The sequence below is a fragment of the Astatotilapia calliptera genome, chromosome 22, assembly GCF_900246225.1.
Source record: "Astatotilapia calliptera chromosome 22, fAstCal1.2, whole genome shotgun sequence".
NCBI classification, from domain to species: domain Eukaryota; kingdom Metazoa; phylum Chordata; class Actinopteri; order Cichliformes; family Cichlidae; genus Astatotilapia; species Astatotilapia calliptera.
This window is the reverse complement of record NC_039322.1, coordinates 4,903,505-4,921,201: the sequence shown is the minus strand read 5'-3', so window position 1 is coordinate 4,921,201 and position 17,697 is coordinate 4,903,505. Positions and strand designations below refer to the sequence as shown.

The following is a 17,697-nucleotide window of genomic DNA, read 5'->3' as shown; positions in this document are numbered from 1 at the left end:
CGCAAAGCTTTTCAACTTTATGCGCATAATACAGGTGACAAAATCAATATTTTTCAATCCCATGAGGGGATCCAATATCATCTCAGACCTGAATGTACCAATGATAGAGCGCGGAAGAGTTACTGATGCGTGAAGTCTCTGACTGCTTTTGACAGACTGGCAGCGACAGATCGGTAGCTGCAGCCATAACTGATGCAGAATGAGCACAGACAAGGATAATGTCCTCCGATCAGAAAAAAAACCATTTAAGTCGTGCTGACTTCTGATCAGTTCAATTGGCAAAGTGTTCCCTGATTTAAAAACTTTGGCTGGGTTGATGCTTCAGCCTCCATTACGCACATACAGAGCGCAGTTGACCTACTTCAACAACGTTAGGAATACATTGCATTTACCGTTCGGTAAAGGTAATGTCGTTTTAACTATGTAAACGATTATTTTGCTACCCTTACTGCTAAAACAGCGTAATTTAATGTAATTAATTACCACCACTAGTTATCATAATATGGGCCATTTACCTGAATGATTGGCATGAAGCAGAACTGTGACAGAGCTTTGTCAATGAAATCCCCAAAGAAGAATCCTTCGTCCTTCAGTTCTCCTAGAAGCTTGATCCATGACTCGACTCCTTCTTTTCTCATCACTCCCCACCAGCTCTCAATTCTCTGGTTTGCGGTACTTGCTCCTGTGATGTAGCTTCTGTCTCCTGCTCTATCATCCCCGTCATTTCTCCGTAAATAATGCTGGAGGTCTCTGACCAACACGTTCTCAGTGCCCATGGGGAAACCCCCACGACTCTCCACTGCTTCCACAAAGTAACCTCCGATAACCTTTGGGTCACTGTTAGTGTGTGCGGCCCGCAGCCAAATGATGTTGCGTGAGAAACCGTCGATGCATCCATTAATACATATCCCATATGGCTTTAGTTTGTCATAAGAGTCTATGTGCCACACAAAGTTAGGCCCCTGAGCAAAATATTGCCTCCTTCTGAGACGTCTGGTCTGGCGAACCTGGGAACCTACTGGGTCCAGTAAAGAGATGAGGATCCTGACGTCTTCTTTCTTGATCAGAATGCCGTGTTGTTTGCACTTTGTAAACATCCACCGATAACCATGATCCTTCCCAGGCCCTTGCAGTTGGTTCACAATAAAATCGATCCCGGCGTCCAGGTCGTACTTACGTCTGTAAAGCGACTTGGCTCTCAATATCCGGTTTAAATGTCTCTCCGTAATGATGGTTCCTTGCATTGCCAGGCTTTTCAAAATGCATTTGTAGCTCATTCCCAGCCTGAAATAAAACTCAATCAGACTGTCTCTGTCCATGGTGTATTTAGCCTACTTTTATGCTTGTGTCTCTACGCAGCTGTCCAGGAATTCTATCAATAAGATGTGCGCACGTTATCTATTTCGTGGCCACAAATGCGTAATTCGTTGCCACGTTATACCCAATTCGTGGCCACAAATAAGTATTTCGTGGCCACAAATTAGCATTTCGTGGGCACGTTATACCTATTTCGTGCCCTCGAAGTAGTATTTTGTGGCCACAATTTATTTATTTTTTGTACCATGTCATCAGAGGGGCTCCGTATTTTACAGTGCAGAGGAGGTGTTCACTCTGCCGCAGGACATATAAAATGAACAAATCCCTTTCCCCCACCCATTTTACACAAATGCAGGCACACACAGGCAGGAACAGGTAACAGACATTTTACAAAAACAAGTTTTATGCCTCTGTAATAAAACAAAAGACTGAAGTCAAATTTAAATAGTATATGTAAGAGTTAAAGTTGTTTGGTTTCAGCTAAAGTTGAACATACCTGAAAACGCAACCTGAACCAGGAAATACCTTCAAACTGAACAAGCCTGTAAAACCAAATGACTCTTGTTCGTTCTTCAGTTTAACTCCAACACACTGAACATGGTGGCGAAGCTAATGATCCTGTTCCTCCTTTGTCACGCTGCATCTGCAGGTAAGATTGGGATCCACAATCAAAATATATAATAATTTACTTGGCAATGCTATTCTTAGGAAAATGCAACTAAAATGTGTCAGCAGACAGGTGAATCTAACTGTACAAGTTAAAAAGATTAAAAACGTATTTACAACAGATGTGACAAATAAATGCACTGCTCTGATAGTTGTGTGTATTAGATTTAGTGAAAGAAAGCAGTAAGAGACACTTCAATAACTACTTAAGCTAAACACACAGAACCTTTAAAACAGATATGTACATGTTAGAGCATTTATAATTATACAATATAATTATAATTAAAAGATTAAAGATACCCAAAACTGGTGAAGTTTTCGCTTGTCAACCATCAAAAGAATGTGAACCGGTTGCTGGTTCAATTTCAGCTGGAGAATTACTTGAACATCTGGCATAAAACTCTGCCAACTCAGATACTGCTAGCTGCTGTGGTGATTTTTCAATAATAAATAATAATGCGCAATTGTAGACAAAGGAGATTATAGCCCTTCTCAAGGATTTACAAGAATCACAGTTTCCATAGGAGATTCAAGTAAGGTCTCCTAATGATTTATAATTACTGAATTAATGTTTTTGACACTACTGTTTCTATTTAGTGCATGTGTAAAAAAACAAAACAAAACAAAAACCCTTTCTCATTTTTTTTTGCTGTTTGTGAAGCCTAATATAGACCATCTAATCACTTAAACACTGCAATTCAAGGTGTAATCAAATCAATGTTTTCCTATTGGAATGACTACTGGGATATAGTGGATCTCCATTCACTCATATCAGGAGAGAGAGATGCACACTGCGCTGTAAATTCATTAAAATATCTCAATAAAAACCGACTCTGCTCAAGGAGGAAATAAAACAGTACTTTTGTTTGGGGGAAGAGAGGTTGGAGAATATCCTGGTCTACAGTTGTGTTTATCTCTGTATTCAGAGTTGATAATAATAGTCCAACAGGAAAGCAGCATCCATTGGACATTTAATCCTGGAAATCCACACCTTCTCAAAGTTATAACCCACACTGAAAACAATGGAAATCTTGGGAAGTTGCAATCCACCAGGAAAACAATGGAGTCTAAATCCTTCTGAGTTAATAATCCAATATGGCAAAGAATGAGCAGAGTAAAAGTGAAAAATAAATAATACTAAAAACAACTTGCAAGTGCACAGTTTGAGCAGTGGTTCAGGCCACTTAGTTCTCTGCTGGAATTTCCAACTGAGAGCCAATTATCTGAGCTGCTCATCTTACAGAACACAAAGGGAAGAACAAAGAATGTTCCTGGGTGCCCTCTTTTTCTATGCTGCCAAGTGGACATTTGCCTCCCCCTCTCTCTCCCCCTGTCTAGCATTTACATAAAGTCATCTGACTTTTACACATGCATTATTTAAAGTTTAACTTTAAAATCACTTCATCACATTTTCTTCTTTTCTGTGTTACTCTCAACATAGAAAAATCCATTACATATGAACATTCAGTCACATATGAATATACTTCACGTAATGGTTCATTCATTACATGTAGAATACCAGTCAAAATTTTGGACACATCTTCTCATGTTTTTTCTTTATTTTCATGACTATTTACTTTGTTGATTCTCACTGAAGACATCAAAACTATGAATGAATACATATGGAATTATGTAGTAAAAAAAGTGTGAAATAACTCAAAATACATTTTATAGTTTAGACACTTCAAAATAGCCACCCTTTGCTTTGATTACTGCTTTGCATACTCATAGCATTCTCTCGAGCTTCATGAGGTTGTCACCTGTAACGGTTTTCCAGCAGTCTTGAAAGAGTTCCCAGAGATGCTGAACACTTGTTGGTTCTTTTGCCTTCACTCTATGGTCCATCTCATCCCAAATCATCTCAACTGGGTTTATTTGCTTTGTTGGTTATTAGTGTGAATGCTTGAAAAGCATTCACAGTATTGTTCTTCTAATCTTTATTATTATTTTTTCCTATTCCGTACGTTTTTCGCCGACTATCTCCTTCAAAACCGTTCAACTTAGAAAAACCATTCAAACACCATTAGATTCCTCTTCTTTTGGAATGGTGTGCTTCTATTTTTCTCATTTTTAACATTTATATTTTTAATTTTATTCAACTTTATTCAACAAAAATTTCCCATGTATTTCAATGGGGAGACCCTTCAAATTCTCATTCAACTTACTCATTTTTAAACTCTTACTACTTCAACATACGTTCACATAGAGCCACCATTCAAACTTTAAAACGAAGACAAGACATTCAACTATTCAACTTGTATTTATCTTTTCAATATCTATTATACTTTTTCTTCAGTTCCAGTTTAAGTTTCATGATGTTTTTTCACCCGTTTCAGAGTTTATAATGGGTGTGTATGGGACGGAATGTTGGGGCTAGAGTGAGGCAGCTCAACTGCTAGAGTGAGAGGAGCAAAAAAATTAATCTTAAAATCTTTTTTAAAACTGCTGCTGTGTCCTCAGCGTTTGCTCTAGAGGTATCATTTTACCCTCAAAACGTAGCCATCGTTGTCCTCTTTCATCCAATGTGTTTACTATTGTACTAGGTGTTATGGTTCTTTCATAAATGTCACCAATGCACAGCCTCCTCCCTCCAACTCTTCCATAGACTCTAATGTTAAAATGGCTCAGAAGGTTGGTTTGAAAATCAGAAGAGCATGGTGTTTTTACACTGTCACCACGTCCATATAATAAGCTCCACAGGCATGAAAACTGAGAATTAGGTAGACTAGACATTGCTGCCGCTCACGGTGAAAGAATTTCGTCAATACGACCTATACTTTTCATTTGGGAGCGATTTGTTTCGGCCTGACTTTTCTGTTCATTTTAAGCAGCAAAAGTGAGGCGCATGTCTGTGTACGTGTGTATGGAGCCATTGGGTGCAGTCACTATAGCAACCAGGCTCACACCTGCCTGCTTAACGAGCTCTGCCTGCCACTGTACCAAGATTCATCTTAAGCACTTCTCTTTCAACTGCTGCTGTGTCCACAGTGTTACAGCCATCATTTTACCCTCAAATTGTCGCCATTATTGTTCTCTTTCCAACACCGTATCTTTCAAAGCTCAGGCATTTAAACTTTTTAAACTGTGTGGATCAAAGTGGAGGGATCACATTTGAGTCATTCAGTGATTCAAAGAATATGACCTTTTAATATTCATTCAGATGTTTTCTGACTCTAAATGTTCTTTTCTCATTTCTTAGGGTTTTCTAATTTACATTTAAAACATTTTCAGTTTTTTTCCAACTCCTTCTTCTGTGTAACCTTCAGCTTTTAGCAGTTCAGCACCTTTGTTTTCAGGTTAAATTCGTTTTTTTTTTTGTTTTTTTTTAATCTCATTCAATATTTTTAACTCAAAATTCAGCAATTAATTCATTTCAGTGCATACATTCAGATTCAAGCATTCACACTGCAGTTTCTTCAGAAAATGCACTTTCTAGTTATTATTATTATTATTATTATTATTATTATTAATAATCTATGTTTCTGTTTTTTCGTGTTTAGGGATTAGTTCTTAGGGTTTGTGTCTCATGTTTAGTGTAGGTTCAGTTCTGGTTCTAGTCTGCGTCTTTGTGTGGTGGTTTCTTGTTTCCTGTTTTATTGTGAAAGTCCGTGTCTTATGTGAGTGTATTCAGTTTTGCCTCCCTTGTCTCGTCTCGTCAATTACTTCCAGCTGTGTTCCCCACCTGTGTGTAATCTCCCTGTGTTCTTCTGTGTGTATTTAAGTCATGTCTTCTTATATTGTAGTCGCTGGTCTGTCTGTGAATCTACTGTGCATCGTCCATGGGTTCTCCTGTCATGTGCCTCTGACCACCCTCCTTGTTTGCGTTTAGTAGTTTAGTTTTCCCAGTTCAGGTTATCTTTAGTTCTGTTTGCCATTTTCAACTTCTGTTTTGTCTTACTATAAACCTCCTTCACACTTCCACGAGTGCCTGCAACTGGATCCTCCTTTATTTTTCTCCACACGTGACAATGAGAAGGAGTGTCCAAACTTTTGCCTGGCAGTGTAATTCTAGATCAGTAAGATTTGTCTTTAGCACATTCTCACAGACAAGGTCTAGACCTTTTCACTACTTAACTACATTTGTCAATTAACATATTGCTGAAATTCATATTTTGATTTGCCTGTGATTAAAAATAAAGATGATCTGATATTAGCAAAAGCATACAAACTCTGTTGTAGCACTCTATAAAAGACTGGATGTTGTTGTTGATGTACACTCTCTCTAATGTACTGAAAGGTAAGCCGGGGGGAGTTAAATCTCTGTCTATCCCCACCCTTTTCAATAGTTGACATGGTGACACCTTCCCATTGAAATGCATTATGTAAAAATTAGTTCTCACTGATACAATCGTTCCACCTTGGAAAAAGAACAGTTCAAAGAAATAATTTAAAGCTCAAAACAACCATGCTATTGATGCAATTATTATAGGCTCAAATAATCTTGTTCAAAAGTTTTTATGACTGTTTTACATTGTTGGCCCCACACATTTTTACCAAAATAAGATCAAGATGGTCTGTTGTTAAGTTTTATTGTTCATTAGACTTCATCAGCCTGCTGCAGACGCTTCTGTTGCCTTTACTGTATCCCAATGAATCAGTCATATTTCTAAACATCTTTCTACATGTTTTATTTGGTTATTTGCTAACATCTTAAACATCTGTCTGTCCTACAGTGAGCCATATGCTGAAGTATTTTGGCACTGGAACCTCTGGAAACCCAGACATCGCAGAATTTATGTTTGTTTTAGAAGTTGATGACACAGAGGTGCTTTATTGTGACGCCAGCAAGAAGATAGTAGAACCAAGACAGGACGGTGTGAAAAAAATGCTTGATGACAACCCTGGCGCACTGGGGGAGTACACTCAAGAGTGTTTTGAGCATCAGCCAGGCATTTACCAAAACTCGATTTCTAATTTAAAGCAGCTGTTAAACCAAAGTGGAGGTGCAGTACTTTCTTTGATATATTATGTCATATTATTATGGATGTATCTAAACAAAACTGATTTATGTAAAATTAATTAAAATAATTATAATTTAAAATATTTACAGCCTTAATTTTGTGCTTCTTAATTAAGACCATGAAACCTGATGTAAAACATACATATTTACTTGTTGTAATTACTTAATTGTTCTAAATCTTAGTCTTATATTTAAAATAGCTAGGTTTTGTTATTGTCTTCAAACCTTTTAACTTTTTTTCAGGTTCTTACACTTTGTAGTCTATGTATCTATCAGCTGACTTCTGTGCTGAAACAGTCTTTACCTCTAGTGTTTAATCTTTTCTTTTAATATTGAATAATCACATCCGAGCTGGTTTTAAATCATCCACAATTCGAGTCTCCACAGTAGGCTCCATTAGCGAAATCAATAAAGGTTGTCAGAATCTGACTTGAATCATGATGAAAATGCAGACCTTTGAGGATGGAAATGTGTCACATGATCTACAATTAACACACATAATTGTAATATTTGTTTCTTCTTCTCTTTTCAGGTGTTCACATTTTACAGTGTATGATTGGCTCTGAAATGAATGAAAACTCTGGAGAGGTAAAAGGCTTTTTACAGTTAGGTTACAATGGAGAAGGCTATTTGGAATTTGATCTAAAGACAATGACATGGATCCCACTGAAACCAGAGTTTAACATTGTCAAACAGACAATGGATGGTGACAGAAATCTAATTAATTACCTTGGAAACCTCTTCGGTACAATTTTTCTAGAGAGATTGAAGATGTTCTTGGATTATGGGAGCAGCTCCTTGAACAAAACAGGTAGAAGATATGTTGAAAGTCAGAGTTTTCCATGTTACAAAAGTGAGTCTCTTTTTACCTGGCCAAATCACTCTGATAACTCTCATGACACCAGAGGTTTACCCACAATGTGCAAATAACCAGAAAAAAGCTGATTTATTTACATGACATTTATATGAATGTTCATGGTTGAAAGAGATTTACATGAACACAATCCATGGTAAAATTATAGCACAATACAGCCTTATGCAGCTGCCGCAAAGCTGGTGACTCTTTGGCTCTAATTCAGAGTTTTCAATTGCATAGTGATTTTCTTTAAATTTATTCTTTGATTTATTTCAAACTTTTCCAGCCACACATGTAGCCGCTAAGACTGGTGGACCTAAATCTTCACCACCACCACGTCTGGTATACATACAAGCGAAAAAGGGGAGTGGGCGAGTCAGCGCTCAGGGCACAGAAACTTAGCTGGCTTCAAACACCATTTATTTCCATAATAAAAAAAACACAGCCAGAGTCACAAATACAAGACAAAATTCCCCGTATACAATAAAAATAGTGTTGCAACCCGCTAAAAACCCTGCCGGCAGGAATGGTTAAACGCTAAAAACACAAAGCTAAAACATGTTTTCCATATACTAAAATTACTCTCCCATAGTCCCATAATCCCACAGTCCAGCCACACATGGGCGAATGGTCCTTATATGAAAGAGACAGGAGAGGAACTTCTCTTCCAGTATGGTAAAACTCGTCAGCAACAGACCAGGGAGGGGGCTCCTATCGCGGACCTGTCTCCTCCTGACAGCGCGTCGCCGCACAGTCCCGCCCCACTCCACACCTGAACACGGCCTCCCTCGTCTCACCGTCAGATGCAGGCAGAGGGGCATCCCTGCCCTGTCGTGCATTGCAGCCATCGCCACCCACTGTTGCCGTTCCTGCCGTTAGGACTAGATCGCCGAACAACTCGCGGCACCCCACAGTCAGGCAGCAGTAGGGATGGGTATTGATAAGATTTTAACGATTCCGATTCCATTTTCGATTCTGTTTAACGATTCGATTCTTTATCGATTCTCTTATCGATTCTTTTTTTTTTTTTAAAAAGGAGAACACTAAAGTCGATTAGCTTAGAACTGTGTTTTATATCTTCTCTTTGAACAAGATAGAAATTTAGGAGTAACATGGCCTTACAAACCCAACAGTGAGATCTTAAGAGAGCCACAGCCTACGGCTCTTCAATGGGGTGTCACAGGGTCCCCAGGAAAAAAAATGTATATGTAAAATAATAAAATAAATATTCTCCTGTAGCAATAACAAAGTTTAACATAAATTATTCTGTAGCGATTACACAAGAATATCCAGTAATGTCCTGCCTACAATTAAACACATTCACTTACCAAAGTGAAATCGGGGGCATCTGCTGTGGCAAATGGGTGCAAGCCTTTGACCACAAACTTAGACACTGCTCGGTGACATTCGTCTATCCTGGCCTGAAAGGAGACGCTACCGGTAGACTGCAGCGAGAACTGCCAGCATCTGAGCCAGCCAGATTCTGTCTCTCTCATCATGGTTATCTAAATGCAACGCACAGTAATAGCAGGTTTTGTAATAAGGTAAATCTCGCTAACATTATATGCAACGCTAATTGATTAGTTACCTGCAGTATTAACGGGAGAGGACGTGGAAACGCTACCGCTGCTGCTGGGTTGAGCTTCGCTAGTCCGGAGCGGATCAAAAACACGACTTTCGTTGAAAGCAATCGCGTGTTTTTTGAGCAAATGCTTTTGCATATTCGTAGTGTTTCCTCCCTTTGACGAAATCTCTACTTTGCAAGTATTGCACGTTGCCCTGTTGTCATCCTTTCTCATAAAGTGTAACCAAACTTTTGAGCGTTTGTGCCGCTCAAGCGCCGTGTTTCCTACTGGGTAAAAGACGCTACTCAACGTGATGACGTCATTCGGGGCGACTGGAATCGATAAGGGAATCGTTTTTAAAAGTGGCAAACGATTCCAAGGAATTGAAACAGTGGGAACCGGTTCTCAACAAGAACCGGTTTTCGATACCCATCCCTAGGCAGCAGTTCGTTCCACACACGTGCGGGGTTGCACGCGTTCCTTTTTCGCCTCCTCACCCTTCGTGCGTCACTCCTCTCTCCTTTGTCTCTGCACTCGCTATCCCCTTTAACAGGTCAACCTGGCGGCTGATAGGCCACCTTGGGGAACGCCCCCACCTCACAGGTGCCTACAATTGACTGTTTAGTCCACAGTGGGTTAAAGGAACATGGTACAACATTAACACAAATATAAATATGAGGATAAAACCATGCAGTATAAATATCAATAAACAAACATGCAATATAAATATCACTATAAAATCATGCAAATAAAATCAACACTATGTACCAATACACAGATTGATAAAACATAAAACACAAATTTCCGCTGTGTGACACACATATATCCTACTGGTACTGTGCTGTTTTTCATCAAATATGTACACTACACATGCTTTACTCTTGACAATATATATTTTTCTTAATATTGCCAAATTAAATTTCTTCATCTTTCTTCTTTTTTCCTTTCTTTCCCCATTTTTCATCTCATATTTACTTCCATCCATTATCACTCAATCTCTTTCCAATACTCCCTCTCTCCAGTTCTTCCCTCAGTGTCTCTCCTCCAGAAGACTCCCTCCTCTCCAGTCAGCTGCCACGCTACAGGTTTCTACCCTGACAGAGCTGCGATTTTCTGGAGGAAAGATGGAGTGGAGATTCATGAAGGTGTGGATCCTGGAGAGATCCTCCCCAACAATGATGAGACCTTCCAGATGAATGTTGATCTCAATATTTCATCAGTCACACCTGAAGACTGGAGGAGATACGACTGTGTGTTTCAGCTCTCTGGTGTGAGCGAGGACATCATCATCAAACTGAATAAAACAATTATCAAAACGAACTTGGTGAACAACAAAACACATATTGATGCAGGTGAGAGATAAAAAATTTGATTAGTCTTGTTCAATTATACAAATTTGTCTATCTATCTTTCTATCTATTAGCTAAGGGTGCAACAATACTCGTATCAATATGTATCGAACAATAAATTTTTTTTTATTTATTTTATCAACTTTTCTTCTGACGATGCTGTCTGTGTTGAGCGCTCAGTGGATCTGCGTTCGACTACTCCGCCTAGGCTGCACTGTCGAGTGCAAATCCACTGAGCGCAGTGCAAGCTAGCAAGACAGAAGCTAAGCTCGTTGCAACATGGCAACTGCCTCAATGCTACCCGAAATTGAACCTCCCCCACCCTCATTCAGATCTGGCGTTTGGAACTATCTTGGTTTTCATGTGAAGCATGACCCTGATGGTAAGCGCGTCATGGACAAAAGTAAAACAATTGGTGGGAACTAGTGCGTTAGCGCAGTTAGCTCGTTAACGTGTTGACGCCATCCAGCCCCACACATGGGGCGATCCGCGGTAACTTGTAAACGGAGATTTGCCGCGTTATGGCGTTAATGTCATTTTAACGAGATCAACACTGACAGCACTAGTGGGAACACAACGAATATGACTGCACATTTACGCCGACATCATCCTAGTGCAAAGACAAGTGGAAGCAGACAAAAACAACAAGCACGCATGCTACAAACTTTACCCGAGTCATTAGACAGCCGTTAGCACATGATTCTCCTTATGGGGCCCTGATATGTTTAATATGCTGCTGAGAATATAGCCCAGAAGAAGCGGATAGTATAGCTTTTATTTTGGAAAGAGCCATTTTTCTGTAATAAACTCTCTTTTCCAAGGATGAGTGATTTCTCAATCAGATAGATTTATTTATTATTTTATTATTTTGTTGTTTCAGCAACATTAAATTTAAAAACTGTACTTTTGAGTTAAAATATATATTTATAATTTAAATAAATGACAAATTAAAAAGGCATGAACATTTTTTTGTATCGAAAACATATCAAACCGTGACACCAAAGTATCGAACCGAACCGTGAATTTTGTGTATTGTTGCACCCCTATTATCTATCTATGCATATATGTATATATACATATATGCATACACGCACAATATGTTCACAATAAATATGTAATTATTAATACCGTGGAATGAATGTATTTCTATTTTAACTTGCTTCATCTGCCACTTTTATCATGTTTTTTTTTTTTTTTTAAATTGTGCAGAGTTGCCCATCATTATTGCAGCCTTTGTTCTTGTTTTGATCATCATTGTTGCCATTGGAATTGTTGCTTACAAAAAAAAGAAAGGTAAGAAATTGAAATGAGCAGACTTTCCCAGTCAAATGATAGCAGCAGTGCAATACTCAGTTACATTATTTTTGAGAAATACACAAATAAAGTTTAATTGTCAGATTTTTTAAAAAGTGGCAAAAACTTAAATGATGTTTTTCCCTTTTAATTCAGAAAGCCATCCATCACCTTGTAAGTACAATGTTATTTTTCTCTGATCTGCCATGCATTCTGGGGTTTAAATAAATAATTTTACTAATACTGTTCCTTTTATTATTAAATATTTAAACTGAACAGCTCCTAGCATCATCATAGAATTGAATGGGAGATCTGGTACAGAATCACCGGACTCAGCACAGAGATCTGGTACAGAATCACCGGACTCTGCACAGAGATTGGCTACAGAATCACCGGTCTCTGCACAGAAATTGGCTACAGAATCACCGGACTCTGCACAGAGATCTGGTACAGAATCACCGGACTCTGCACAGAGATCTGGTACAGAATCACCGGACTCTGCACAGTCTTAACATCTCCAGTTACACAAGAACAAGATGATTTTCATATTTACTTTAATATTTGTTATACTTTAAAAAATATTACATACCTTTATTGTTTTACAGTTAAAGTGAACATAAAATACCACATTTATAAAGGCTAACTTCCACCGTTGAGCCCTAATCTTAAAAAAGTCTAGATATAGATATAACATTGTCTGAAGCTATATTTAAGAAACAAGTGTTGATATAAGCATTAATTTCAATATTTTAGATTATATTTAATGCCAGAATGTGATATCACTAGGTTGGCTGGTTGCTGCTGATAGACTAGCACTTTATACAAGTTGCCCTATTCACTCATTCATTCATATGCTTTTTCAATATAAGTGCTTTACATCTAACATTCACACACATTCACACTCTGATCCTTGGCTCCTCCAGTCTCCTCCAGCCAAATATCCTTGGGTAAGATACTAAACCAAATTTGCTTTGTGGTGCATCCATCAAGCTACCAACCTTATGATTAGTAGATGACCCAATCCACCTCATGAACTATAACCAGTAAGAAAGGTGTTTTTCCTTGTAAGCCAGCTGATGTGAGTTAATAATGAAGACCATGGCTGTGTCCCAATTCAGAGACACAGCCAAGAGACACAGCCAAGAGACACAGTGTACGCACACTACGCGTACTACGTAGTAGTGTGTACTATAAGTACTATAGTAGTACGTAGTACTACTATACTATAAGTACTACGTACTATAAGTACGAGAAGTGCGGAAGTGAGAGGCGTGTGAAATGGGACGGTCTAGCCTTCGTTGCGCTGTTCAGGTTGCCTAGCAACCATGATACTAACCGCGAGTAATGTTTCATACAGCTTTGTTTGACAGAAATGAAGGAGAAAAAATGTTTTGTTGGTCATTCATTTTTGTCATGACATCACTTTGATTAGTTGAGTATCTGAGGCTGAAACCACAGGACTGTAAAACATGATTGTTGGGCTTCATTTCTGTGCTGAACAGTCATATCAAGATTAGTTAGTAAATAACAATTAGCTCATGTTGGTAGTATTGTCAGATTATTATGATATATAGATATATCTATATAGATATATATATCTATATATATATATATATATATAGATAGATAGATAGATAGATAGATAGATAGATAGATAGATAGATAGATAGATAGTAGGGGTGCAACGATACACAAAATTCACGGTTCGGTTCGGTTCGATACTTTGGTGTCACGGTTCGATATTTTTTCGATACAAAAAAAATGTTCATGCCTTTTTAATTTGTCATTTATTAAAATTATAAATATATATTTTAACTCAAAAGTACAGTTTTTAAATTTAACCCTAACCCTTGTGCGTGTTTTTTATTTTGACAGCGAATGCGCACCTGCGGACCACTTATGTGCAGCCCTGGTTATTTAGCTCGTCATATTGCAGCCACAGAAATTATTTTGTCCATGAAACCATAAAGCTGCACTTTCTTTTTGCCTTATAGTCTGATTTGTCATAACTTCTCCGTTTTGTGGTAAGCTTTTCTTTGGCTGTCACTTCTTCACCCTGACCTGTCTTATTTGGCTCAGCAGAACTAAAATATATATCTGTCTGTGAAGGTCATCGTAGTCAAATATAAATCCTGCTGCTTTTACACACGCACTCACATAAGCTCAGCGATTCTCTGCGCGATCAACCTCTCACATGTTTAAGCTTGCTGCGGAGATTTCACTTGTCATGTTTGCATAGTAAGCTACCAATTAATAAGACAATGTCAGAGGAATTGGTGCACAAATTATCATCACTCACAGATCAGTGCTGTCATTGCAAAGTGAAAGCAAAAAAACAGCGAAGCGAATGGATGGATGGATGGATGTGCTAACAGCTGTCTAAATGACTCGGCTAAAGTTAGTAGCATGCTTGCTTGTTTTTTTTTCTGCTTCCACTTGTCTTTGCACTAGGATGATGTCGGCGTAAATGTGCAGTCATATTCGTTGTGTTCCCACTAGTGCTTTCAGGTTAATCTCGTTGAAATAACCTTAACGCCACAACACGGCAAATCTCCGTTAACGAGCTACCGCCGATCGTCCCGTGCATGGGGCTAGACGGCGCTAGCGCTAACACACTAGTTCCCACCCATGTAATTGAGCATTGCGTGGCACATCCAACATACTGTTTTACTTTAGTCCATGACTCGCTTACCTTCAGGGTCATACGTCACATGAAAACCAAAATAATTCCAAACGCCAGATCTGAATGAGGGTGGGGGAGGTCCATGTTGCAAGGAGAGCTTAACTTCTGTCTCGCTAGCTTGCCCTGCGCTCTTCCTTCTGACGATGCTGTCTGTGTTGAGCGCTCAGTGAATCTGCGTTCGACTACTCCGCCTAGGCTGCACTGACCAGCCTAGGCTGGTCTTGGTCACATAGTGACATAGTGACATAGTGACCAAGACCAGCAAAATCTGTATTTTTAAATGATTTTCCTGCTGTGGGGATGAACAAAAGTATTTTACCAGTACAATATAATCTGCAGTATGATCGTTGCTTTAACAATGTAACAGATAGCTTTAAGATGGCCTTAAGATGTTTATGCATACTGTTATCATATTAACCTTGTATTCCAGATGCAGTTATAGCTATTTTATACACATTGCATATCTGTGCTTATTTTGAGTTGATGTTCGGTTCATTAAGGGTCTTAAGCTTCACTGGCGTGACTGTCCAGGTGGTACATGCTGAGGGAAACTAGAACATAGAAGGAATTGCAATACATGCTTACAAAACACTTATATCAGGTCATTTCTATTATCTTTTATATGTTCATATTCTTGTATTGAGTTTTAAGTAGTATCAGTTGGTTAAAACATTTATTCAGTTTATATTATATCTTTAAGTTTTAGTAAACTGTGACACATTTGACAGTGGCCTCTGTTTGACTGTGAGCGTTAGTAGGTGAGAGGTGACATAGAGTGCCAAGTGAGGTCGTGACATATCATGTTTGCTTGTAATTGTGGGCGTGCAGAAGAGCTAGCGCACTGCAAAACATGGTCTGCGGTTTTGGAGAAGCGGTAGTCAAAAAGGTTGACAGGAAACATCTGCCATGAAGACAGAGATAATGTTCTTTTTTAAAACTGTGTTAAAAGTCATTGTGGTTTTGATTTGACCTATGTATCAAATGTATCTGACGTTGAAGGGGCGTCATTAAATTCAAGCCCTGATGGTATAAAATATCTGCTTATGCTTTGATTAGTCGAAGATCAATTGCTGTCTTCGTACGGAGTGACCTTCCCACGCGTGTATTAAAATCATCGTTTGACTTCACCCGGCCGGATCAGTGTGGTTATTCTTCGATTACCTCTTGTACCCTTCCTCAATATTGAACCCTTAACACTGCTTATTTAACCATGATCATTACAATGTAACCACATGGTGTACTGACAGGTTACTTAATGTGTATAAAACATATAAAATAAAAAAATAAAATGCACACAAAAGCTAATACAATTCTATTTACATTTTTACTGCACTTAAGTACAATTTTCAGGTATCTGTACTTTACTTTAGTATTTATTTTTCTGACTAAATTTTTACTTTTACTCCCTAAATTCTTAAACAATTTTCTGTAGTTTCTACTTCTTACATTTTCAAAACAGGCTACTTTTGCTTTAATGCATTTGTGCCGAGTTATTATTTCATCACTGCGAGCCTCCAAACATCAAACTTATTTGATTCTAAAAAGTAGCACATGAGAGGCAGGACAGGATAGGAAGAAGAGAGGTTAGATTTAAGGGTAAGGACTCCTCAGTGGGATTTGGGTTAGACCAGGGGTGTCAAACTCAAATACACAGTGGGCCAAAATTCAAAACTGAAACAAAGTAGCGGGCTAACGTTAATATTTATTGAAATATATTTATTCCTCCAGATATAAGAATGAATCTTTTCTTATGTACTCAAACACGTTTTGCTGAAAAACTGAATATGGAACAAGCAAAGCTTAATACTAAACAATATATATATATTAGCTGTATAATACCAGTAGGCCAGCTTTAATAGTAATTTGGTATGGCTTCGCGGGCCAAATGTAATTAGGCTGCGGGCCAAATTTGGCCCACGGGCCAGAGTTTGACACCTATGGGTTAGACTCTAGTATTTTCCTCCACTGAATGTCAACTGGAGTGCCACCACTGAACATTAGTTCAACATGTAAACACCACGTTTCAAAATCCACTTCTCCTGGGGGTTTTGACACATGGCCTGAGAATGAGCGTAACCATTTGGATTGGCTATGTGTTGCGACAGAGTCATTTCTGATTACATGTTCCACTACTATACGCTGTATCTCTGGTGGGTTAGTTACTTCGTCTGTCACCACTGGAAGTCTGGTTGGAGTAGTCTTTGGTTTTACAACCCTACAAGGCTGAGATTTAGCTGAATGGGTGACTGGCTGGGATGTAAGGGGTCATCTGTGGTCGTAATTTAGCTTTGCTGTCTTTCAAGGGTGTAGTACTGTGGTCAGAATAACTGTCAACGTCATTTCCATCGCTCGAGTCAGTTAAAACAGGGTCTGGCTATGATGATATAGTATGATGCAGTGCTGGCCTTTCAATGCAACTAGTCTGCCATTTTACATTCTTGTTAGTCACATTTTCAATCTCAAGGGGAAATTCGGAATCCTTATCTATGTAACACACAATACTTTACCACTATAGCATGTAGAGAAAGTTAGGATCTTGAGCTTATGTTCTCTAGGAATCGACTAAGGAGCGAATAACACACAGCTAAAGAACATTTAAGATTTATTTAAACAAAATCATAAACGGTCATTCAACAGTTCACAACAGTTCCAATAGTCCATATTTGTCAGTCCGTGTATTCAGTTTCATAGTCCAAAGTTCAGAGTTCAAAGTTCTTTTCAGTCTTTTCAGTTCAAGTGTGTGAAGTATGTGTGTAGTGTGTTAACCCTTTAAGACCTACCATAGAACCAAGTCCATCAGAGCTTATATTATATTTTTACATGCTGTGGAGCCATTTTTTGGAGCATTTCAAGTTGCTATACATCAATACAACCATTATAGCCCAAATTTTAATAATATGTCTGCATTAAGTGCATAGTAATTACATAAATTGCAAAAAAGTGCAATAAACTACAAAAAAATTTAAAATCGTTTTTTTTTTTTTTTTAACATATATTTCTAGTTAGAG

General features: G+C 38.4%; 1 protein-coding gene across 1 annotated transcript; it reads left to right on the top strand.

Annotated features, from left to right (window-relative positions):
- Nucleotides 1–1,837: 1,837 nt before the first annotated feature.
- On the top strand, nucleotides 1,838–13,214 carry LOC113015183 (major histocompatibility complex class I-related gene protein-like). The gene is made up of 7 exons (XM_026157133.1): nucleotides 1,838–1,966; nucleotides 6,657–6,926; nucleotides 7,476–7,754; nucleotides 10,387–10,716; nucleotides 11,923–12,006; nucleotides 12,163–12,180; nucleotides 12,286–13,214. Exons 1-7 carry the CDS (start codon nucleotides 1,915–1,917, stop codon nucleotides 12,516–12,518), a joined length of 1,266 nt encoding a protein of 421 aa, XP_026012918.1. The 5' UTR covers nucleotides 1,838–1,914; the 3' UTR covers nucleotides 12,519–13,214.
- The last annotated feature ends 4,483 nt before the right edge of the window (nucleotides 13,215–17,697 follow it).